General features: G+C 47.8%; 1 protein-coding gene across 1 annotated transcript in view; it reads right to left on the bottom strand.

The window, feature by feature from the left end:
• Positions 1-26,087, bottom strand: part of LOC119401293 (ras guanyl-releasing protein 3) — a 232,595-nt gene that overhangs the window by 16,251 nt on the left and 190,257 nt on the right. The window contains exons 15-16 of the mRNA XM_049418737.1: positions 17,101-17,211; positions 3,976-4,151 (exon numbers count right to left, since the gene is read on the bottom strand). Of these exons, the coding sequence (XP_049274694.1) occupies positions 3,976-4,151; positions 17,101-17,211 (287 nt within the window). The remainder of the gene's footprint in view (positions 1-3,975; positions 4,152-17,100; positions 17,212-26,087) is intronic.

Here is a 26,087-nt window from a genome sequence, read left to right as displayed (position 1 = left end):
TCTCTCTTTCCCTCCCCCCTCCTCTTTCCCCTCACCCTCATTTCCCTTTCCCGCCAACTTGCTATACTATACTATGCAAGGCTGTGCTATGTTCTGCTGGCGTGCCTGGACATCCCAGCGGTTCGTGGGGTACGCGGGTTGGAATCCTGCCTAGCCAATGATTTTTTCCCAGGAATTTCTCTCTTTTCTTTTTTTTTTAGCTCCCTGTTTCTTCCTCTTTATTTCTCTCTCTCTCTCTCTGCTCGTTCTCTCACCCAGCAGGGTTATTACAGGCCCTAGGCGTGCGCAGGGTTCCCCTTCAGAGGGGGGGGGGGGGGCGAAGGTTTATCGCAGCGCCGCCCCCTCCCTATCAAGGCAAAGCATGGGGCAGATTTTGCGCCCCCTTCTTAGGTGACTAGGGTAGAAGCGGTCGCCTCCCCCCCCTCCCCCCACCCGTGCGCACGCCTATGTTACAGGCCATGCCGGAAAAATCGGCGCACATGTTTCGGGCGCGAGGCCGGAGATGAAGAAGAGGAATGACATGAAGAAGAGGACGAACAGCGTGCGTGCCGATTCATGATGATGATAGTTTCCATTCGCACTACCCGGCGCAACGAAAAGCTTAAAGAGCTCCGCTCTTAAAACAGCGCTAAAAGACGGCACAAGAAAAGACACAGACCACGGCGCTGACTAACAACCATTTGGTTGTTAGTCAGCTCCGTGGTCTGTGTGCCGTCTTGTGCCGTCTCTTATTCCACGAAGAGTGAGCAAGCGCGACCAGACAGGGCCGAAGAAAGAAAGCAGATTTTTCGTCCCTGTCTAGTCGCGCTTACTAACTCTTCATGGATGCTAACCAACTAGCCCGCCAACGTGTTTTAGCTGTTTTTTCAATCGCAATCGTGAACCAACCAGCTCAAATGCGCACCCTATTACGTATATGATTACGAGCCACGCCGCCAAGTGGGAGGCTCCGGATCAATTTCAACCACCGGCGGTCCTTAAACGCGCTCCTAAATCCAAGTACATCGATTTCCAAAAACTTGATTAGAGCGCAACCACACGACACATTCACACACACACCCGCACACCCAGGCACCAACCACGTACAGCACTCCAAGTTCTTTCCAAGTACATGGATGTTCTTTGCATTTCGTCCCCATCGAAATGCGGCCGCCGTGGCCGGGAATCGAACCCGCACCCTCGAGCTTAGTAACGCGACACCCCACGTTCTAAGATACCACGACCTGTTATAAAAGTAACTACTAGAGTTATATTGAAACACGCGCTGCTTAGATGAGAAAACAAATTCGCGATCCCACCTACACTCCCAGAAAAAAGTACGTGTTACCATTTTTCCGTGAGTCGCCACGTATATGACTCGGCTTAATGACACACGTCAACGCTCTTTGGAGGCCATTTTACTCTCGTCGGAGTGTCGCGGGACCCAAAAGAGTGTTGGTGTGTCTCTTTAAGGAGAATAATATACGTGGCAAGTCACAGAAAAAGGGTAACACGTACTCTTTCTGTTTTTTCTTTTCTCTCTTAGAGTGCGGGTGATTGCGGCAGCCGCCATTACTATCCCCGAATTCGGTGTACAAGGGCGACCATGCAATTTCCCCCACGTATATACAGAATGCGTAACAATCCGATCCGGGATATTCAATTCTGAATTCCTCGAATGCCGGTCACTGGGCGTTATAGGCCGAACCTATCTCGCAAGAGGACATTTTCCCATCCTGCATTGAATGGCGCGCCCACCAGGTGGCTTCTTGTCGCGCAGGTAATCTTCCCAATGTGCGTTGCAGTATATATATAACGCCTCCCCACTCCCTTCCCCTCACCTCGAAAAGCCGTCTCACCTTACGCCCACCCTCCGCGCTCATTTTTTGCGGTCATCTCTGGAATGTGTATTAATCCACTCGGACTAGTTCGACACACAGCGACATATATATACGAGCCGATGCCTAACCGTCAAGCCTAACGCCCTGCGTCCGGCTCGGACTGCAGGTGTGGGATACCGCGTGCTCTATGCATTTATGGCTCTCCCGTCGTGTCGCCTGGAATGCAGTAAAGTTGTATTAGCTCCGTTGGCCCATTTTGCGCGCGCCGAGCGGGCGTGCGTCAGGTGGCAGCACGATAGATGCGTGTGCGAGCGAGAGAAATTAATCTTCGTCGTCATCGCAGAAGGATGGGGCAAAATGACGGCCGAACCAATACGTGTGCGTGAAACTGCGGGTCTCAGAGATTCGCAGTGTTTTTGAGAACACAACTAGGAAACCACAAGAAAAGCACTGCTGGCTTTTGAATCCAATAGACAATGAAGTTAAAGAAGGTACAGCGGTCATTACTTGTGTGTCTTTAACTGCAGTATAGTAATTATGTGATAGCCATGTTAGCCGCAGTATAGTAATCGGAATTGCTGTACTAGAGTTAAAAAGAATATACAAGTAATGTCCCCTATACCAGCCTTGTTGTCATTGTATCACGAAAGAAAACGAGCCCTCGATCAATTCCTCCTCTTTCTTTCATTCTGGGCTTTGAAATGTTTTGAGATCTTATCCAGAGACTAGCAGCAGCAGATTCGTTGCTTCGATAGTAATCGAATTGTATTTTTAAAATTCAAACATTAATTTAGTAATTTTTTGTGTATTGGTGAATGCGTGTGTCCCTTTTACGCGTTATTTCATTTTATGCTTGTTGCTGCAAAACCCTTATGCCCTCCTCCTTGGCCACCCAAGGCTCCGAGTAAGTAAAAAACATGTGCGACGTTTACTGACTTAACGTCGTAAACACCAGTGTACAGTCGAGCGCGATTTGAAGGTTATCGCGCGAGCGTCGACCAAGAACTACAACAGCGCCACGGCCTATCAGGCAAGCTCCACTCACTCTTTTTGCTGTTCGTTAAGCTGAGATCACTCCCGTCTGAGGAAGGCACATCTTCATTTCTTGTTTTTTTTTTATGAGGACCCAATATATTTTGTGCAACATAGCAAGTCGTTCAAATGACGCAGTGCCAAAAACCGTAGAATAACCGAGAGCTGAGCTATTTGGTAAGTATTCATTCTAAAAAGACAGGGCGTGCAAACGCGAGCGCAAGAAAGAAGTCACGACACCACAAACGCCGGCGTTCGTGGTGTCCTGACTTCTTTCTTGTGTGCGTGTTTGCCCGCCCTGTCTTTTTATCCAAGAACCACCTTTACCATCTTTCCCATCAATTTCGTTATCGTGCGCAGAGATAAGAGTCCACGAAGTATACGCTTGATCGCAGCGAAGGAAAGCTCAAAATAGAAAGAAAGGGTGAAGAGTCCGTCGTAGGGGTGATAGTTGTAGCATGTAACAGCCAACGAGGGAGAGAAGAATGCGAAATCTTGATTTTCACTGTTCCGAAACGCGCCGCTAGGTCCCTGGGACGCTAGGCCGGTCGACGCTCGCGTGACAACCTTCAAATCGCGCTCGACTGTACTACAGCGGAGCTGAAGGGCCAGCTTCACTGACTTAACGGCTGTGTGACGTCATCACTAACATCCCACAGCCTGCGCTCGGCGCGGCTGCACACTGCCTTCTCCCACGCCCGACTTCGCCCTGCAACCTGTGCCACCGCTCCTTTTCTCCGCTTGACCACCTGCATATCTCCAACCTCCAATCGCCTCTGCTATAGTATGCAATACCCTCCCTCCCCCTTTCCTTCACTTCGCTTTCACATCTCTTGCTATGCTATACCATACATGGCTATGCCACGCTTTACCCTCTCCCCTCCTCCGCACCCTCACTTACCTTTCCCACCCCCTTGCTATCCTATACTACACATAGATATGCTATGCTATTGGCACATACCCGCTAGTCTAGTAATAGGCAGCTTCTTCATTTTTCTGAACCGGAAGTGAGTAGTGGCGCTTGCCCACTTTCTGTGGCCCATACCGCTTCGCTGTGCTGTGAACACGGAAAAGACGAACCAAACTCGGCTGTAACAGCTGGGCAGTAACTAAGAATGCTCACGTCCTCGGTGTCCATGATGTTGCAGCACTGTCCGAACGAGGTGACCCGCTGGTTTCGGTTCATGCGCAGCGTGAACTCCGGCGACGGGATGGAGTACGAGGTGCAGAAGCCTCGGCACGCGTTCGTCGTGATGTCGAACTCGACGCACTCGGGGATGCTCACCCGGCGAGTGTGTCCTGCGGGAGAGAGAGAGAACGCTTGCGATGTCACGACCCCCACTGGGGCAAGGCAATGCTTAAAAAGCCTAGAAAGTAAGACGAAAAAACGAGCTAATTGATTCGCATGCACTATTGAAAGTTTAAGCATAAGCTAAGCCACGGACAAGTGAGGTAACGACACCAGCGCTTCGTGTTGTTTCTTCGTGCCGTGAGCGTGTCGTTCGCCGTTGGCGCTTATAGTTTCAATGACGCATATGCACCAGATTATTTTCTTCTTTTTTTTAAATTTTAGCCTCTGCACATGAATAACGAAAGAACCTGCGTGCAATATACTGAAAACGTTAATTTGACATCACTTTTTTTATATGAGGGACATGACGCACAAATAAGGCGCCGGCTACTCTTTAGCTCTTGAATGGATCCAGCACACAACACAACAAATGAGCGCAAACTCGGCGTTCCATGTTAGTACTCCAACATGGCGGTTTCAGTGACGTCCATGCAAGCCATCTACACGAAGAAGTTGAGTCCAACTCGCGTTTTCGACAGCGGTTCTGGTTTCGCAACTTCAATACAACGTGCCAATTTAGTCGGAATGCTTGATAAGAATGCTCATTTATTGACCCAGTCCGTGGCCAAGACTGAACACGTTGCTCAACCGCGGGTCTCGCACACTCGAGCCTCATACTTGCCAAAGCGCTCGGCTGTTTCTGCGAACGCATCCGGCTCTTAACCATTCCGTCTGCACTGCTTTCAGCCTTTACCGGCGCCCATTTTGACGTCACATTTGCGCAAGCGTGTTTCGTTAGTCTAACATCCGTGCCGCATCTGACGCGAACTCGTAGTACCTGCGGTTTTATAGTCAAAAACAGCGCGAAATGAAATGACAAGAGAGACAGACACAGGATGAACGCTGCATTTTTAAACAACATAGATGAAATGCTAGCCGGGTCATTCATATTCAAAAGCAACGGTAAACTCTGAATCCTTCCTGGCGCTCTGATTCCTCTCTCACGATGCGACCGGAATCAAAACTTAATCTAATCTGCTCCTTTGTGCGCCGGCGTGGCAGAACTGTCTGCAGTGGTCGCCTTCAAGGCAAGCCTTGTCGGCCTTCTTCAGCTTGCGCAAGCTGAACCATGTTTTTTTTTTTCCTGGAGCGGAGATGTATTCACGCCGGCTATTTCTTCTCACACGCCTGAAGCTGCGCGTTTTGGTGACTCCCCAGGAACAAAACAAAAGTTAATATCGCAACTGGTGCCTTAGATGAACCCTTTTTAGACGTTAGCTGAGTTCTCCAAGACCAAGTTTCAGAATGCCGCGCATATAATTTGCATCGTGAATACCACGAACCATGATGACACGTAAAGGTGGCGTCAGCCGCTTAACAGGAAACCTGCCATCGCGATTATATATTTACCCACCGCCGTGGCTTAGCGGCTGTCGACTTGCGCTGCTAAGCAGGTGAACGCGGGTTCGATTCCCGGCCACGATGGCCCAATTTCAATTGCGGTGAAATGCAAAAGCTCCTGTAAAATATTTATTTATTTATTTGGTTTGAATACATAGAAAACACGAAGACACAGAGGAAATAGGGAGGGAACAGGCTGACAACTGCCACCTAAAGGGGCACAACGCCTGCCTGCTCATTTGGGAAAGGGGAAACATTGGGGAAAGGAAGATAGGGGGGAAAGAAAAAGGAAAGAAAATAGGTAAGAAAAAAAAACAAATAACACAGACGTAAACACGAATAAGTGGTCACAAGGAAAATTGTCTATACGCGCGAGGCCAAATCGGTACTTTTTAAGAAAGTAAGTAGGGCTCGATGGGCCTGGTCACGCCGAGCAGCACAACCCCTCGGGAACAGGCAATCATCAAGGTTCGTACACTTGAGACCAATAAGTCCATATTCCTTGATATATGGCAAACAGGACAGCCGACACGGACTTAGGAACTCAGGCAGACGTTTATTAGCGTCCGCATGAGCCCAGAACTTAAAAATGGCTTCGACCCTGGTCGAACGAGCTCACGCGCTCGGTAGCACAAAACTCGTCTTCTTCTTGTGGGCCGAAAGGGGGAAATTCAACATATTCCCGGCCGCGCAGTGGTGTCTAGTCTGTACAGTCAGGCGCTTTCGGTGTTGCGTTCTCCGAAAGGCCTCTGTACGCGTTCATGCTTCCGTTTCTTCGATATGGCCTTGAGGTGTCTTCGTCAGCCTTCTACTTTTCGAGCTAACCCTTCACTTCTCGAAGCTTCTCTCGCCACTTGGCGGGGAGACTGAGGACGTCCTCTCCTGCAAGCTCGCGGATGTTGGCGAGCAGGTCCACAGGGCTCTCAGCACATGCTGCTTCGATTGTTTCAGTACCAGGCGCCTCTCGCCGAAACGGTCGAGCAATGTCCTCACGTTTAGGTTTTCTGGCCTGAAAAGGCAGCTCGGCAGCCTTGGCACCGATGCTCGCAGTATTTGATGAGCATGCTTCTTCTTGGGTGAGCAGTGAGAGACGCTCTCGAGTCTGCTGGATGGCAGCACACTCTTGCATGCGCAACCAGTCATGTGTTCTTCCTGCCTGAGGCAACTCCTTCAGACGATTCTCCAGGCTACCCATTTATCGTCTTATCGTCTGCTGGTGCTCCACTGTCTGTTTTGTTGCTCCAACTCAGCCTCGCATTGTTCCATGCCCAACTGCTGTATCTTGAGCAGCAGGGGGAAGATCAGTCTGAGCTTCTCCTCCGACACAAGCTGCCGCTTGCGCACCTCGTCCAGCTCCTCAGTCAAGTTCTGTATTTTGGGCTCGTACTCCTCCGCCACGTGTGCCTGAGCAGCTTCCCTCATGACTTTCTCAAGATTATCCTCTCACGAAAAGTTCGCTCCTCAGAAAGCAGGCATTGAAGCTCCTTCAGCATAACTGCATGGTCCGTGTGCTCCCGCTCACGAGCAGTCTGCTCCTCGCGAAACTTCAATCGCCGCTTGGCCGTATTGGTTTCCACCGAAGTGGTCTCCTCAGTCAAGCTTCTCTGGACTTCACTCAGCGCATCATTGCTCTCCTGGATGCTTCGCTTGTGGTTAGCATGGAAGGCAGGCTCTAGCCTCTGACTTTTGCGTGTTCGAACACGATCTCTGAGTCGGGTCTCATATCGCTGGAGTCTTCCTTTTTCCCTGCCGATGAGTGTCAGGTCGGGTGGTCATGTCCATTACTCGGGGGTCAAATGCCTTTGATGATGAGGGCTCCGTGCTCCCCTGAAAGGTCCACCCACGCTTTTTCATGGTAATCAGCGTTTTTTCGTTCACAGGTCTGGAGATCTCACCGGTCACTTTGACGTCTTCACGCTGCTTTCGCATCAGCCTATCTGGTTAGCAGATACTGGACGCATGACGACCGTTGCAGCCAAAGCAGGCAATTCTCCGCCAGCAATCTCTTGCGTGGTGACCTTTACTGGTGCATCGAAAGCATCGCATGTCGGCAGAAAGAACTTTTTTTTCTGGCCCTGGCTTTGCCCTTGGTGGCGATGTGGGCTTATCAATCAATCAATCAATCAATCAATCAATCAATCAATCAATCAATCAATCAATCAATCAATCAATCAATCAATCAATCAATCAATCAATCAATCAATCAATCAATCAATCAATCAATTGTATTGGTACATCTTGAGTGAAGGTGGTAGAGTAATGCAAAAGCGAGAGATAAAAAAAGGCACACTGGACGCACAGGAGCAAGTCTGTCCAACGACCCTCCGTTTGCCCAAGTACAAGAGAGCTGTAAAATATATGGCAAACAGGAAAGCCCACACGGACTTTGGAACAGAAACATACGTTATTAGCGTCCGCGTGAGCGCGTTCTACCAGGAACCCAGGAGCCATTTTTACGTTCTGGGCTCATGCGGACGCTAATAAACGTCTGTTTGTGTTCCAAAGTCTGTGTCGGCTTTCCTGTTTGCCATATATTTTACAACTTCCTTGTACTTGGGCAAACGGAGGGTCGTTGGACAGACTGGCTCCTGTGTGTCCAGTGCGCCTTTTCTTATCTCTCGCGTTTCCCTGTACTCTACCACCTTCACTCAAGATGTACCAATAGAATTAATTGATTGATTGCTTGATCGCCAGCTTTACGTTTGAGTTCGGTGCGTGGTGCTTATCTGTTTCTTTCAATATGGGCACAAGAAAATGTCAAGGGTCTCTTGCAAAGGCTACTCGACGGCAAAAGCCTTAGTGGTGACGGATAGAAACATCATGTCAGAATCCAAAGAGCCGTTTGGCCCGTCGCACCACATTTTGTGCTTGTCGGGGCTCCTCTGGCGTTGCATAACTCTCCGGCCTACTTTCCTGGCTCAGCGTCGTCTTCCACAGCGCGCCTTTTCCTCCATAGCCGTGCGTACGCTTAGGCCGAGTCCCACCTACGCCGCAAAGACGATGTGAACGCTCAGATCGCAGCGCCTCGAGCCACGCTTGAGAGGTCACACGATATTTTTTGTACCGTTACGCGCCTTCGCCGTGGTTTCGTCAAAGGCCACCTTCGCATGAGACATGCAAAGCTTTCGACTTAATAAAAATTGTTTAATGTCAGCGCTGTGCCCGCGTGTGGGCGAGTGCATATGTTCTGGTCCGCCCTTCGGCGAACGCTGCATAGAAATTACGACAGAATGCGCGTGGCCGTATGAAACCGAATGAAACGCCATGCCGATTTCTTGGCAAACGCGTGCGCGGTCTGAATACGGCTGAAAAATGAAACTGAAGTCAATCTTTTGCTGAAACTTCATCTGATCGAGAATAATTACTAAGAAAATGTAACAGAGGCCGACCAAGGTGATGAAAATTCTGGGAAGTTGATGTCTCCGTTTCCGCAGGAGGACATTGAGAACGAGAATTCCCTTTAGAGAGGCCCAATCGCAAGGCTTAAAAATATTGCTTAACAGCGGGGCTGCTTAAGCTCGGCAAGCCCCCGATTCGGCTCGACAGATATCACTAACATGAGCGCGTGCAACGCGTTAACTCGGCCAGCGCGCGCTCTCCTCGTGCCCATCTTCATCTTCGCTTCGCTCTCCGAACACGTGCGTCCGGCGCGCGCTCTACCATGGCCGCCGATTTGTCCGACGTGGGATGCAATAACCCGGATGGCCGATAGAAAGAGTGCGGAGAGAGCGCAAGAAATAGAAAGAGACGGACATAAAAAGGAAACACAAAAACAGAGAGCAAGACAGAAGGAGAAAGAAAGAGACAGAAAGAGAGAAAAAAGTAGAAATGGAAGGAAAAGAAAAAAAAGATTCAAAGAACGAGAAAGTGAAGGAAAGAAATAGAAAGAAACAAATACAAAAAAGAGATAGAAAACACATGGAGAAAGGGAGGGACAAAGAAAGAGAATAATGAAGAGAAACAACCAAAGGACGCCCAGCTACGCTCTTGGTTCGCGCTACCAGTGCAAGCCGCGCAATTTTTCTTTTTTCATTTTACTTCGCTAGGGTAATTGCTGTAGAACGCGTTGGTGTCCTGCACCGCTCCGAAAAGCCGCTTCAAGAAAGCCACAACATCGTCGAAGCAGGCTATAGAAGTAATTGCATCTTACCAGACACGCTAATTCATGATGCCGATTCGCCGCTCGCTTTTTTTCACGTATATGAAACTGATACGCCGCATAGTATCATCTACACTCGTTTTATAACGAGGAAGAGAAATCCATTTTGGCGAACAATTATTCGCCCACCCAGCGCCTCCTCATGCACGTGCCGCGCGACATTTGTAAACGCGACGTGTACGTTGGTATTCTCAAGTTACCATTTATTCTGTCGCGTGGTGCTGCAATTAAGGTGCTGGTTCTTATGAAACGCAATGTTCGCAAGTAAAAAAAAAATTAAAGCCAGTTACACGCTTGTGCAAAGTGAGTAAACAGCTGAGCTAGCAGGCAAGCGCCACCAATTGGCGAACGCAGATTGAGTTTTTCGATCTTTCCTCGTCTTCCGCTTATTTCTTCTTTTTTTCATGTTTCTTTCTTCCTTTATCTTTTTCTATAATCGCCCTCTTTCCTCCTTTCCATCCGCCTAACCCTCACCCGCACTTCCGTTAGCCGCCCCTTGCTATATATGCCATGCTGTACACGGTTATGCTAATGTCCACCCCCTCACCTCCTCCTTTCCCTACTCACCCTAACATCAGTCCTCCTCACCCTTCCTAAACTTCACTATAGACTACGCCATGCTCCGCCCTCTCGCCTCCTCCTCTTCTTCCCCCTCACACTCACTTACCTCTCCCACACCCTTGCTATACTATAGTATGCGTGGCTATGCTATGCTAGGAGCTGCTTGGCACATACCCACTTTCTGCGGCGCATACCCCCTTAGGCATAGGCGTGTGCAGGGTTCCCCTTCAGGAGTGGGTGGGCGAAGGTTCGTCGCAGCGCCCCCCCCCCCCCTCCCAATTATGTCAATGTATGGCGCTGACATTGCGCCCCCCTCCCAGCGCCCCCCCTCCCTATTATGTCAATGTGTGCGGCTTTCCCCCCCCCCCCCCACCTCTTAGGTGAATAGGGGGGGGGGGCGTCCCCATTGCCCCCCCCCCTCCCCCCGTGCGCACGCCTGTGCGCTTAGGAACTTTCTGTAAACGTCTCACGGACCAACCTCGAGCTTAAACAGCTCCCGCTGTTAGAATGATTCGAGCTCCATGACGTCGGGAATCATGTTCCTCGAGCTGTCGAGCCCTCGCACTGCTAGCCTCCTGGTTAGCCGAATTGGTAAAGCGACCGTTGGTCCAGGGATCGATCCCCGGACCAGGACGAAGCTTTCGTCAGCTATAAAGCTTTACTTACCGAGAAAGCTGTGTGGATTTCCCCTTAGCTTCATGCTACAAACACGTGGTTGTCCCTTCTCCATTTTATAACCTTTCCGCCACCTTGCGCGATTCCGCACAAGTGATTTACCATATATAGTCATTAGCCATACAGATGTGTGAGACGCACAAGTTGTCTTAGCTTGAAGAAATTGTGTTGCAGTGATAATGAAAAATTGAGCATTGCCAGAAGTGCGTGGTATTGGCGTAATTCGTGCCCATAATTACGAGCAACGCTGCCGTCAGAATAAAAGTGAGCCGAGACGCTATTCATCAAATATGCAATTGTGGTCCAAACGTGCCTGCCATTCATGCATGATCCCGCCATACATTTTGCAGAGTAATCCCTGCTGCTATATTCGATAATATACAGGGTTATAGGCAGCGCCTTGTCCCGTCCGCTCGTGTGCGTCCCGTGTTCTTTGCGGTGTATCCAAGAGAGAACTTACACCAGCATTTCCTCCTCATCCTCTTCAGATCACATATTAGTGCTCGCTAAAGGGACGCTAAAAAAAAACGAATCGATTTAGATCGATAAATCGTGCACTGAGATGTCGTTAATTTCGCCATCATAGGTGCGTGACGTCACGGATTTCAAAGTGTACTTATCTTGTTTTGGCGCCATTGGCTCAGCAAAATTACTCCGAACTTGGTATGTTAAGTCTATGGCCCCCTCAGAATACAATATACTTCATTTTTACCGATTAGGAACTGCGTAGTCCCTAGTAGACGCCGTCAAAACATGTGACGTCACGGCGAATAGTGCGGAAACTTCAAGGTGGCGTCGCCGCCCACATTTTCGTTTTGCGCGTTTTCTCGCTTACTAAGAGTCTTCTCGCAGCAAGCGTGGTGTTTTTGGTATCGTGAAAGAATACTTTACTAATATGAGAAAAATCGTTTTGCTCTTTAGTGTCCCTTTAAGTAACCTCGCGTTTTCAAGATTAACCCACACGATATGCATATACTACAATCAATCAACTCATTGATTTGTCGTGTAGAACTTGAGAATTATTCGGCGAAGTGCACCCATTCTGATCCGACAATCTTCGTGCGTCATTGAATTGACGACAGCGTTCAAGAAATCTTGGACACTTTATGTGAGTGACCACATGACCTAATACTCTGATATATCATCGAATGCCTCTGCCCTTTGCAACTATTCTGTTACGTAACCACTTGGTTAAATTCTCCATGCATTACAAGACCTGCCTGAGCTGCTGGCCCGTCGGTGCGTGTGCATTGGACCTGCAGTTGGCAGTACTTTGCCAGACAAAAAATGACGTCTTACGCATAGCGGACACCGCGCTCGTGAAAGTACGGCACTGCCCGCTCTGTCGCAACAGGCTGTTTTAGCTGTGCTGGTTTACCGTACCGTACAAGTATACAGGCAAGCAAGGCTATGCCGTACCGCCGCAGTCGGTGCGTAGCCATTCCAGTCTGCAAGACCTGCATTAGCCATCCTCAACATCTCATCACTCGTGCAGCTAAAATGTTTTCGGATCGTGGTATACGTTCACACGAAACGGCAATACCATATCGTAAGCGGTGTGGCACTACCGGAAATGCTAAACCAGTCAAATAAATCCGCCCAGAGCGGAAAGATTCGCAGAAACGCTGTACGCATACAATCCTCTGAACCACGATTTGTACACTGCAGCCCGTCACACTCAATGCACTGAGTAATCAATGCTGGGCGAGAAAAATCTGTCTCGGGCAGCAGCAATACTTCTTTGCAGACTAGTTGGTTCAGCAGCCTCATTTCGGTGAACGAACTTGTCAGGACCAGCGTTCTATACAGCCCAAATGCCGGTTCCTGCATGCCAGTGTTCTTGTTTCTTATCACTTTGCTCGTCATCTTTAAGAAGGGAACAAGACACGGGACCGTGATGGAACTACAGACAGGGTGCTGATGTTCTATCAACATCCTGTCTCTATAGCTCTGTTTGTTCCCATCTTAGTGATGTACCAATTCCCGGCCGGTGTATTATAGATTTAGGTGCACGTTAAAGAACACCAGATGGTCGAAACTTCCGGGGCCCTCCACTATACGGCGTCCCTCATAATCATATCGTGGTTTTGGGACGTAAAACGCTAACAATTATTATTAATGATGTACCAACCAGCCCAGTTAGATGCACTCCTGCTGTTCATCTGCTGAGCAGTTTGTCGTATTCTGAACCGTGCGTCAATGCTGTTCATAGGTACACCGTACTGTTTGCCGCGTAAGAGGCTTTCGGTTTTGAGATGCTATATACGGCAAATGCAAGTAGGTCTTGACAATGAAAAAGATAGTAAAGCCCGAGTAAGGCCTATGTAATTTGAGGTTAAGAACATTTCATTTTCTTTTCCACATATGTTCCGGATGACTACGTATAAGCATTTTACATGTGGCAACATTCGGGCTTTTCTGTACTGCAGCATGGCGAGAAGATTGAATGCCAACGGGTCGAGACAGTAAACTTTTTTTAAGCCTGCCACATTACCTAGCTGTAAGCACTCTCCGTACGTGCGTGCTTATTCCGATCACGTGACCAGGTCCAGGAAGAGGAGGTCGGTTTTAAGAACAGGCACCGCGATGAGCACGGCACTAAAACACATGGCGGTTACCTGCGGGCCATCGTAGACGGCCCGCTTCCTCTCCCAGGACCACGCGAAATTAACTCCGCTAAAGCGTAAACACAAGGAACCGCCGAGGGGTCGTAAATTCCAGCTCGTAAACGGATTCAAATTAGCGTGTGAAGCCGAGAAGACGCTGTGAAAAAGCAGCGTTCGAGAGAACGCAGTGGACGGCATATGCCGCAAAGAAGGCCGATGTTTGACCACTTTGTCAAAAACAGCGCGGAATTTTCTAACGGTCACAAAGCGAAGAGGAAATACACAAAACGAACACATACTATCAACTGAAAACTTATTGAAAAAAGTAACATTTATACATGGAAACTGCGTGCTAGAGCCCAACAAAACTTTCAGTTGACAGCACTCGTCTTATGTTTTTCCTCTTCGATTTGTCCTCACTTAAAATTGCGCGCTGTTCTTGATGAACTGATCACCAATTCGCCCAGATGTGACAATTGGACAACCGCAGACGCTTACCTCAGTAGAATGGCTAAGTTAATCAAACTTCATTATAAAAATGATGAATAACTAGAATTACATGCCATATATTTGAGTTGTAATATAGTGGTATGCCATCAACTGCGACGCCCTACAAGTTTCCAATATAAACAACTGTAATTAAAAATTAGTCAACAAGCATTGTTAGAGCATATAAGGATATTGGGACTACACCTGCAGGCCAACGGTCACAACGGTGAGATGGTACGAAGACTTAGAAGCTCAGTAGACGACACGATTCGACTACTCCGCCGCATAATGAACAGACGCAGCGGTATGCGGGAAAGTTGCGCGATCCGCCTCGTACAGGCGTACGCGATCAGTCGCATAACGTTCGTAGCCCCTTATCTAAAGTGGCTGGCGTCTGAACGAAACAAGATCGACTGCATGATACGCAAAGCGTTCAAGAGGGCGGTCGGCATCCCTGTCAATGCGAGCACGGACAAGTTCTTCGAGCTGGGCCTGCACAACACCCTGGGCGAACTGATCGAGGCGCACAACATCGCACAATACGAGCGACTGTCCAAGTCCAAGACGGGCAGGCGCATCCTCGAGTCACTCGGCATAACATACCACGCACAGTGCGGGGAGAAGACGATGGTTCCGATCACAGTCCGCGACCGTCTCACCGTCCCGCCGCTCCCCAAGAACATGCACCCGACGCACCACGTCGGGCGCCGCAACAAAAGAGCGAGCGACCTGCAAAGAATGTATGGCAACAGCGAGGAGGCGGTTGTACGTGGACGCCGCGCGATACCCAGAGGGAAGGTGTGCTCACGCGATCGCAGTTGTGAATCACACGGGCAAATGCATCGCGAGCGCCACGGTGCGCACGAAACACATAGAGGCGGCCGAAGAGGCGGCGATCGCTCTAGCACTGGTCGCGGCACCGGAAGCTGCGGTCGTGATCAGCGACTCGCAGGCTGCCGTCCGTGGCTTCGCGCGCGGCCGCATCTCGTGGCAGGCGGCCCGCATACTTCAGACTCGCTATGGAAGCAGGGACGGCGGCGACTTTCGAGGAACGATGGCCCCGACGTCACCGTCCTCGCATTCAAAAACCGAAAATGCGACGGTCTTTCTCCTGTGGACCCCGGCTCACACCAGCGTCCCGCTTGCAGGCAACCAGGCGGCCCATACCGCGGCTCGAGGTCTCACTCACCGAGCCGCGGCCGACTCCACCCCAGAGAGAGTAAGAACACAACAGCAACCGGAATGGTCGTGGGGCGATCGCCTGACCACATTCAGCGACATCACACAACATTACAGACTAAACAGACGCAAATACCCTCCACCACACGACAAATTAAACAAAAGACAGGCCGTAACTTGGAGATTACTACAAACAGACACTTACCCCAGCCCGGCGATCCTACGCATCTGTTATCCGAGCTTGTACCCGACGGACGCGTGTAAAGAGTGCGGGGAAAGAGCCACACTGCGGCACATGCTTTGGGAATGTGCCGGGAGAGTTAATGTCGCTGCCGCCGCTCACTTCGCGACGCATGTTAGACAGGGGCGAATTGCTACCACCGCGCGAGGGCAGGGGCCGACCGCCGCCGCGGCTGTGGTCACTGCTGAGGATCGGCTGCGTCGGCGTCGCTGCCGCTGGGAGGCGGCACTCACCAGCGACAAGCTGACCGACCAACTTTGGGCCGTCCGGCAAGCCGAGGATGCCGCCCGGGTGCAAGGGCTTCAAGCCGTCACCTGACGCCATCATCGACGGAGAGTGGGACGGGACAGGGGTTAATCCCCTCTTCCCCCCGCCTCGTCCGGACTTTTAATAAAGTTTATTCACTCACTCAAAACAACTCTAGCAGCGAGAAAGTATTTCAGCTTCGACATAGAGTTCGAGTGCGAAGACGATAGGTGCTGCTTTTTATTAAATGTGTTTAAGGAGAGGTTGGTGCCTATACATGGCTGTCATAGTACTTTTATAAGACATCTTTATTGTCTAAAAGAAAACACCCTGCATATAGAACGCTTCAGCGCCCAGCATGGCGGACCGTATGCGCAACTCAGCACTCTGCGGGAGTATGCGCAGCAACTTCGTCAGTACGGATGGACGGATCATAGATATTGAGCGTACGCTTGGGCACTGTGATCTGAGTAGAATCTTCTAATTCGGCCTAATGACTTGCTATCTCAATTTATTGCTTTTCGAAACATATAAAAGAAGCATAAGTTCGCCGGTGAATTTTCTACTGTTTATATTACTAGACAGGGGCGTAGCCAGGGGGGGGGGGGAATCAAACCCCCCCCCCGAAATTTTTTAGGTTTGCTTGCGTATATATACACGCGCACATACATACGCACTCACGAACATACATAAAGTATGGTTGAACCCCCCCCCCCCTGAAAAAGATTTCTGGGTACGCCCCTGTTACTAGAATAATTTGAGTTTTACGCTGTTTAGTTCTTTTTCTCCTGCACCACCAATGTACCAGCCGGGTTTTCACTGATCTCTATCGCGGACATGTTCACCTTCCCCTTGCTTCTCTTCACGGGCCCCTGAGCAACCTTCGAAAATACAGATAACGAGTGCGTTATTATCTCTCGGCGCTTCCCATCCTTTCGGCACAATTCGTGAAGCCAGCAGTCTGTTCACGAGACGTCACGACAGAATAAGCTCTCGATTGGTCCATATACGAGAAATATCAGTTGTGACTTGTCTCGTGCTTTGCCATGCAGTCGTACGCCCGTTATGCCTTGTCTATCGAGCGCCATCAACCGATTTCACTTTGTTTTGTGCGTTTTCGACCGCGCAAGTGGAGATAACAGCGTGTAACCGAAAAGCGCGAAATCCTGATAGCCTCAGCGCTTAGTGCTGACATTGTCCACGTGTTTTAAGAAGAGATAAGTGGCGAGGAGGAGACGTAGGAAGGGTAGTGAAGGCGAGAAAGAACCCACTCTCTCGTCTTTGAACTCGGAGTGGTTTGGGGCCCTTTAAAGCCGAGAGCTGCGTGGTGCGAATAAATGTCTACGGATAAGCGAAGGCAGTTTGTGCAAACAAAAGGGGAGCGAATGTGCCGTACTCACCCACTTTGTGGCAGCCCGGCCTCTCCCAGAAATTCGCCTCGCCCACAGCCAACGCCAACATGGCCAGGACAATGGTGGCGCACTGATGCTTCCGAGCCATTAGCCGCCGATCTGCGAGGGACCGACAAGAACCCACTCTGATTCTTCTTGGTTGCCTTGCGTGCGTGTGTCAGCAGTTCGGGAGGTTAGCTTTCTTTTTTTCCTTAAGTGTCACTTTATTAGGGGTAAGCGAATCCGACAGACAGTTAAGCCGAGGGAAGTAGAAGAGGCATTAGTTGTTTCTTTTGCTAAACTGTAGTGTAATACTTATGACATAAACTGAAATTAATTAAAGTGGACGAGAAAGCACCATTTTCGTCCTTGGGATTCGAATCCACAGCCTTCGAATTATTCATAATTATTTACGAAAAAATCCGTAAACAGGGGGTGGGTGCTCGAGCCGATGTTTTGACAAGTGAACTTGTCTTCTTCAAGACTCGAACTGATTTCCTTAGCGCTCTTGTGTAAATGCTTCGTGCCCTCTCCTCCAATTCAAGCAAAGGAGGAGGGGAGGGCAGTTGCGAAAGCGGGGGTGGGGGAGAGGCCGCCGTGACGAATTGGGTGAGTCAAAAGGAAAGGGGTATTCCGTGAGGAAAGAAAAAATGGGGGGAGGGGGGGGGGCAGACGTTTCACTGAATTGTGGTTGCCAGAGGAAGCACCCCTTAACACTGGTAGGTTAGATTTTCCTAGAAGAAGGGCTTAACTCTGATTGATTTTGGTTGTGTGTACCATATATAGGATGGATTCAAGAGCCCCATTAGAAACGTAAATACCTGCTGGCTAAAGTGTATTGAACTTGTGAATAAGGTATAACTCTGTATATTTTCTCTCTCTTGGGGACTGGAAGTTTGACTGAAGTATGTAAAGTTTGGGATTGTCGAAGTTGTGACCTGCTACATTAAAATGCTGTGCCACTGCTTTGGGTAACTTCTTCGCCGTCTCCGCGCGACGCCCGTTTAGTCTAACAGGCTGTCCCGTTTCGCCAATACACCGTTTTTGACAATGTGAACATTCGATCCTGTAGACAACGTTTGAACTGGTGCAGGTAAAACTAGGTTTTATATGATGGACGTATCATAAACGTGCGCTAAGGAAATCAATTCCAGTCTTGAAGAAGGCAAGTCCACTCGAGCACGCCACTCCCGTTTACGGAATTTCTCATCGCTAGCTTCCATATTCCCCGTCCTGCCGTTTTCTGGATCATAATTATTTAATCATAAATATTAGTCACATTATTACACTACAGTTAAAAAAAACAGCAAATAATGTCTCATATGCTTTCCTTGGCCCAACTGTCCGTTGGATTCACTTCGTTGATTCTAAAAGAAAAAAAATTAGCCCCTATAAAACAATTTCCCTTCTTTCGTCTTTTATTCAAGGTGTTGCATAAGGGTGGGGTACAGGTAACGGACAATCCAACGTAATAACTATATAGGTACGTCCGAAGAAAGGTAGAAGCATCGTACAAATAAGTATACGCGTTAAATGATTCATTCGCAGAAAAAAGGGCAATTAATTTGGCAGGAACTGAAGAAGCATCAGCAATTAACATATGGCGACAATCTGTAGAAATAATAGCGTCTTCGCATTTGCTCGTGTTATCGCCAGTGACTGCGCAGTGATTCTGCGAGCTCTGCGCTTTGCTGCGAGCGTTAATTTATAATGTATGTGGCCAAATCTTTGCGAAGTACTAAAGTATGGCAACGTGGGTTTCTTGGCATGGCATCTCGAGTGGCTTTTCTTAGGGCGACTGAAAGCTGCACAAGATAACACGCATATAAACGCCGCACGTGTGTCCTTCGTGCGCTTTTTATCTCGTCCAGTTTTCATGAGCGCTAAGAAAAGCCCATTCAAGATGTGGAATGAAATTTAGGCTGATCAGTCGCGTAATTTGCATCCAAAAGGCCCTCGCCACCCCTAGGCTCAAGTAATATAAGCGTACGAAAACCACGTTTTTCACGCTGCTAAACATATGGACGCATAAGGCCCGTATAGATGATGCAGATTCGCGCTTATCGCGTGCTACACCGAGAAGCAACATGCATCTAAAACATTAGGACTGATAATAACGCCAACGCAGGCGTCGCAAACCAGCAAATAACCACTTACAGCAAAGGCTTTGTAACGTTTCTACAGTCCTTGCTTCACGAGTAAATGAAGCTGCTCGGCGTAAATTAACGCAGCAGTGAAATGAAGACATGCCTGGTGTTAGGCAATCGCTGACGACATTCGCATTTCGTCACTTTCCATCCACGGCGAACACGTACCGTTTCGGTCAATTCGTCATTCGTCGCATTTCCTTTAATGTTTTGTTTGTTAGGTACTTCCGCTGTAACAAGGCACGGAAATAAATGCAGCTTCCGCTTCCTGCTTTATCTGGCACTCGTGCGGCGAAACAAAGTAGACAAATTCATCGACAGAGCGGAGAATATTCTCCAAGACGTTTCCAGCTCGAAAGGATCTACGTCGCGCTTTCCCCCTCAGGGGGCCCTTCGTCCTCTGCAATATTAGTTAGGTGCAGTATTTCGCAGACTCCTGGCGCGGCGCGCTTCACGATGCACGCAACACCTGTAGGTCCATGTTTGATTCTGCGCACAAGCTCTTAGTCTTATATAGACTATCATAGACTACAGCAGCTGCCATATTGAACTGCTAACAATGCCGCTTTGTAACTTTAACAACTAAATGATTGACGTATACGCATGAAAACGGTTGTGTTGGTTCATTCGACTTTTCATGACCTTATCAATTCAGGTCGAAATATACAAAAATAAGAAAATATCCGTTTAGCAGCCCATGGTGGCGGCGCCCGTAGTACTTACGCGTCTATTCAATATCAGTTCCACTAAAAAATATTCTAATCGTATTTGTTTCATTTATTCGATGGAACAAGAGTGAAAGAAGCTTGAGATGTTCCACGTATTTAGTTTAAGTTGTGTGATGCGATGTTGAGAATGATACACAGCGATAGTGGCAAGAGACTCCACTGAAGCAACAATCGGCTCTCAATGGTTTTAAATATGTTCAGCCTAACAAGTGAAACGTTCTTGCAGGTGTATTCTTCATGCTTAGCTAAACGTGCGTCCAGCGGCACTATAACTCTGAAGTATTCTGCTTCCCTGTGGATCGCATAGCTAGGGTCGGTAAAGAAAAAAAAGAGAACAAGCATCGCCATAACTCCCGTTCCTTGAACTGCCAGAGGCGAAGAATGCACCGTCATCTGGGGCCAAGTTAACAAAACTTTTGTATCCTAACTACGCTGCCGTTTACAAGCCAACCTTCGCTAATGACACATTTCGCATTAGTATTGGCTGGTAGGTTGTCTTGCAAGCAAATCTATACTAAGGCGTTTTTGCGAATCCGGACCCCGCTACCGAAAGCGTCAGAGAGACGATGCGCGGATTGCAAGCGAATTAATCGAGGCCATGCTGCTGTGTCCCACTTATATGTAGAGAAAATAGCATAAACTTTCAGATTGATAGCACCAGCGCTGCTTCCAACCTGCCGCTGTTCCCGATCAAAAATGACCCTTAACATTTGCTATGCTTACTGTTAGTGTGAGCATTTATTATTTTGTTGTCATTCTTCTTCGTTACAATTTCGGTTGAATCTTCAGCTTCTTTTCAGACTGTTCTTTTCCGCTCTGTTCTAATCGGTTTATATTTTTTCAGTTCTATATTCACGGACCTTATCTGAAGAAGTGCGACATAATCTATCTATCTATCTATCTATCTATCTATCTATCTATCTATCTATCTATCTATCTATCTATCTATCTATCTATCTATCTATCTATCTATCTATCTATCTATCTAGTCTATCTATCTATCTATCTGTCTATCTGATCTATCTATCTATCTATCTATCTATCTATCTATCTATCTATCTATCTATCTATCTATCTATCTATCTATCTATCTATCTATCTATCTAGTCTATCTATCTATCTAGTCTTCTGTCTGTCTGTCTGTCTGTATCTATCTATCTATCTATCTATCTATCTATCTATCTATCTATCTATCTATCTATCATCTATCTATCTATCTATCTATCTATCTATCTATCTGTCTATCTGTCTGTCTGTCTATCTATCTATCTATCTATCTATCTATCTATCTATCTATATATCTATCTATCTATCTATCTATCTATTATCATATCTATCTATCTATCTATCTATCTATCTATCTATCCTATCTGTCTGTCTATCTATCTATCTATCTATCTATCTATCTATCTATCTATCTATCTATCTCTATCTATCTATCTATCTATCTATCTATCTATCTCTGTCTGTCTGTCTGTCTGTCTGTCTGTCTGTCTATCTATCTATCTATCTATCTATCTATCTATCTATCTATCTATCTATCTATCTATCTATCTATCTATATCTATCTATCTATCTATCTCGCTTCATGCGACGAAATCTACAAGACAGCTTTATCTCCAAGGGCGTGTTGCACAAAAACATCCTTCTTGCTTTGTGCAATATCTGGGAGCAGGGTGGGAGAAATTGAAGACGTCAAATAATAGACAGAAATTGAGACAAAGTGACATGCCGCTCTTCGTAGACATTTCGCATGTTTATCTTTATGGTGAACTTGTCGGCTAGTCGGTTTACCATCTTGAATAAATTCGTGCATGCTTCGCTTCGTCGTCTTTATGAAAATTAAAATATCACCTTTATGAAAATTTATCGTCTTATGAAAAGTCATCTTTATGAAAAAATCTTTTTCGTCTTTCATAGGTATAATGGCTCAACCGTAACAACACACAAAGCAGACACAGGACAGAGTGCTGTGTCTTAGTTGCAGCACTCGGTCATGTGTCTTGTTTGTGTCTTGATAGTTTTATTTATGAACTATGCATCACCAACTAGCCTGCCAGCAAATGTCCCTGCAGTTCAAATTTCTCATCCTTTATCATGTTTGCCAAAATGAGTCCTTGGCGGGCCGACCTATAGGCCAGACTCACACTGCGCGCAATTTGAGAAATACCGCAGGTCTCGGGTGCAGAGAGAATGTGCCGCTGCTGTGGCTGGTCCCGCGTCGGCCTTAAGCCCTGTTGGCTGCAATTCCCCATCGGCGACGTGCATCGCCTGCCTGATGGATCCGGTGTGAGCTGTTCGCGTAATTACGGTGAGCGCAAGAGCTGCGCCAACCTACGGAGCATTCCGTTCTTTTTTTTTTCTGTCCGACTCCTCTGCGCACATTTTCTGGTCAAGATCCGGCCGCGACGTACTTACGGCTTGCCGCCTCCGCGCCGTCGCTCTTTCGGCTGTACGGCAGTAATTCGCGGTTTCGACTACAATGTGGCGCGTCCTTATCACCTCTATGACCCTGCTATTAGGGAGAGAGTCAATTTGCACCTCAGCGGCTGAAGGTCACGTGACCTGACCAGAAACTTGACGTATGACGTCAATGGCACAGCGGCACGTCACTCACGACCTTGGCTTTAACAATGTATGCACGGCTAAACTTGTAGCGCGCACAGTTGACAGGGACACGTATTTGACCACGAAGACCTACCAACTCGCCCCGCTATCAGTTTTACTACTTTAACAGTGTAGTGATGCTAGAAAAATAGTGACCTGCAGCGTTGGTCTACTGTTTATGGTGCTCGACTGCTGACCATGAAGGTCGAGGGATCGAATCCCGGCGGCGGCCGCCGCATTTCGATGGACGCAAAAATGCTAGAGGTCCGTGTACTTAGAATTAGGTGCACCTTAAAGAACCCCGGGTGGTCGAAGCCCTCCGCTACGGCGTCCCTCATACTGATATCGGAATTTTCAGACGTCAAACCTCCAACAATTGCTACATTACATTATAAAAATAGTGAGAACCGAGAAGTGGTACAGCGTAGGTTACTGTCCCCGCTGTGACAAGCCAACCACAGACACAGACACAATAAAACCGCAGTTCGTAATTTCGCCACTCTCAGAATCCACTCTCCGGCAGCTAGAATCCTTGGGTTATCTCCTCCGCCCTATCGCCTCATTACCCTCCTCTGGGTCCCTGCACACATGCAGGCAATGCGGCTGCTCACATACAAGCCCGAGCACTCGTCGACCGGGCTCAAAGCGACCTGCCTTCGCTTCGCACTGCCAGGGGTCGACTCCTCAGCTACCAAGACATAACACTCGTTTACCGAAATTCCCGCCTAACGTATCCCCCACCACATAAATCTCTCTCCAGAAGTGACCAGGTTTCGTGGCGCAGATTTCGAACGGTCAGAGTCGCGACTCCTTTCCTTCTCTCCCTTATTACGCATGGCGAAACTTCTCCTCATTGCAACTTGTGTCCTAGCACCAGAGCCGTCTTCAGTCACGTCTTTGTGAACTGCCCAGACCAACCTAAGCCCCCGTGGCAAGGGTCAGAACAGCAGGAGCGATGGGAGGCTGCTCTGCGCAGCTCGACACCGGAGTTACAGCTCCGGACAGTGGGCTGGGCCGGAGGGGTCGCCGAAGCACAGAAGTGTCCGGCCACCTAGAGCGGCCCGAGGGCCCATCGTCGTCCTCTTTCCACTCCTCCCCCCCCACTCCCCCCTCAGATGATTCTTTCATGAATCAATAAAGATTTTTACCTACCTACCTACAATAGCGCCACACGCAACGCCAGATAGAACCTTGCCGTTTATTCAAATTGTGCGGCGGTGGTATGACGTATTCGTGACGTTTCCCATCAGGTCACGTGACCACGAGCTGTTGATTCAAATAGGCTCTCACGCTATTACGGTTGTGCAAATATTCGAAAATTTGAAATAGCGAATCGAATAGTGCCCTGTTAGACTTGATGTTGACGTCGAATCGACTACATGCTGTTTGTAAATGCGAATATTTTTTGAATACTTTACGAATATTTAATATGGTAGATTCACCTGAATAAACACAAAATTGGAGCAAAAGTGCAACATATTCATCCCCGCAGGCATAACATAGGCGCAAAACTTGAGAGTTCATGCAGTGGCGCAGGCTACGTTGCTTGGGGAGACAGTCTTTGTCGGCTAAACAAACATCGTTCGCTTAGAATAACAGAGAGCTGAGCTAGTTGGTAGGTATTCATGTTAAAATCGTTCGCTCTCTGGAGAGTTCTCGGCGCACCAACAATCTGCCTATTTGTTTCTAATGCTCCGTTTGGGGTTTCAGTGCTAAATTCGTAAATACTAGGACGTGAATGTCGTTTCATACTGTTACGTCCTCGAGTTAACTCAAAAACTTGCTGCCGAACATTTGTGAACTATTCCAATAGCAAGAGACATTCGCGTCTATACGACTCGCATCTGGCGCTATTCAATTCGTACAAGATTCGGCTTCAAAAATCATCATTCGTCCACTTGTACCAAGATTCCCCATCATTTCTACGCTTCAACTCACATTTCTGTTTTGAGCACAGCACAGCAAGACAGTGTTATGCGATTATTATTATTATTATTATTATTATTATTATTATTATTATTATTATTATTATTATTATTATTATTATTATTATTATTATTATTATTATTGCCGAAGTAATCATGGCATCCTTCCTTGAGAATTTTTGGAGCGCCATGGCAGAAGTTGTAGTTCCTGTTGAAGTAAAAGGAACAAAAATATACACCTCGCATGCGCGAAACATGGTTTAAGAAATTTCAGTCAACTTCCTTTTAGTTTCTGTAGGCAACGTGACGTGCTTTATGTATGACAAAGCGCGCACAAGTGCAAGATGGCTTGAGGGAGAAGTGAAATTTAAATGTGAGTTCGATGGGATTTTGCTGAGGTATGTGCGGCGTAATAAGAAATTGTGCCACTGTCTAGCGACGTGAGTGAAAGTGTCTCCAAAGAACCAGTAAAACTCTTGGCAGGCCCTTTCTTTAGCCTTTTTTTTTGTTTCAGCGGAAAGCAATGGACATATGCCTCAGTCTCACATGAGGTGTACGTCCCCTTCGAAAGCATGCTGGAAAATGTGGCTTCCCCACTACAAGACACGGCGCAAGGAAAAGCCCCCTTCCGCGCTGTGATTGCACTGGGACCAACGGAGTATGGATACTCGAAACTTTCGAATAACAAAGCGAACATTGGTGTCAAGCATTCTATGGAAGCCTCTACACAGGGTCTCGCAAACTCTAGCCAGCTGTCGAGAGGCCTCGCCAGATGTTAGATTTCCCGCTAAAAGACATGTAAAAAAAACAACAACAATAAATGCAACACTCGAATCGCTGTGCATGTAGCACTGTCTGAACTACCCTGTAGGCGTGCTGGTCACTGACTGTGTTCTATGCACGTTCACACAGTAAGGTTAAGATAGCTTAACACCGCAAATAAATGTGATGGAACAATTCCTTGAATGAGGTAAATCCCAAGACTGCCCGTCCTGCTCTTGCCCTAAAGACATTGACCGCTGTGCAACAGAAATGGCAAAATTGCTCCAAAAAAGTCATTGAGTCAGGTTATTAATTACAGCTGGCCATAAGCAATAACATTACATTGCTATTACTTTCGAAAAGTAATCAAATTAGTTTGGAGCCTTGCAGCAGAAGGAAGGAATCGCACGAACACACACGACAAGACTAGCAATAGAGCTTAATTAAACAAGAGGGTTTATAAAGGAAACCAAGACGCGCATGAGACGTACATTAACAAGTTCAGATGGAGGTGTAGTGCATGAGTCATTCTAAGAAGAACATTTTTCTAATTAAGGCACCTCTTTGCATGATAGCAATAAACGCTCATAGACAAATCATGACCATGTTTTTGCATTTGATATGCTCCCTCTAGTGTACACGTTCTTCAAGCCTGGCTTTCATTGTTCTCTTAAACAATGTACCATCAGGCCCAGCAACAGGTTCTTCTAATAAAATTACGTTGACAGTATTTTAACAGAAGTTATTCGAGCAACCTTATTCAAGGCTTCGAGTTTGGATGCTACGCGGCTTGCCTGTAGGCCTGCCTTGTTCCCACGATTGAGGTT

Source organism: Rhipicephalus sanguineus, chromosome 8, assembly GCF_013339695.2.
Source record: "Rhipicephalus sanguineus isolate Rsan-2018 chromosome 8, BIME_Rsan_1.4, whole genome shotgun sequence".
NCBI classification, from domain to species: Eukaryota; Metazoa; Arthropoda; class Arachnida; order Ixodida; family Ixodidae; genus Rhipicephalus; species Rhipicephalus sanguineus.
This window is presented reverse-complemented; position numbering and strand designations above follow the sequence as displayed.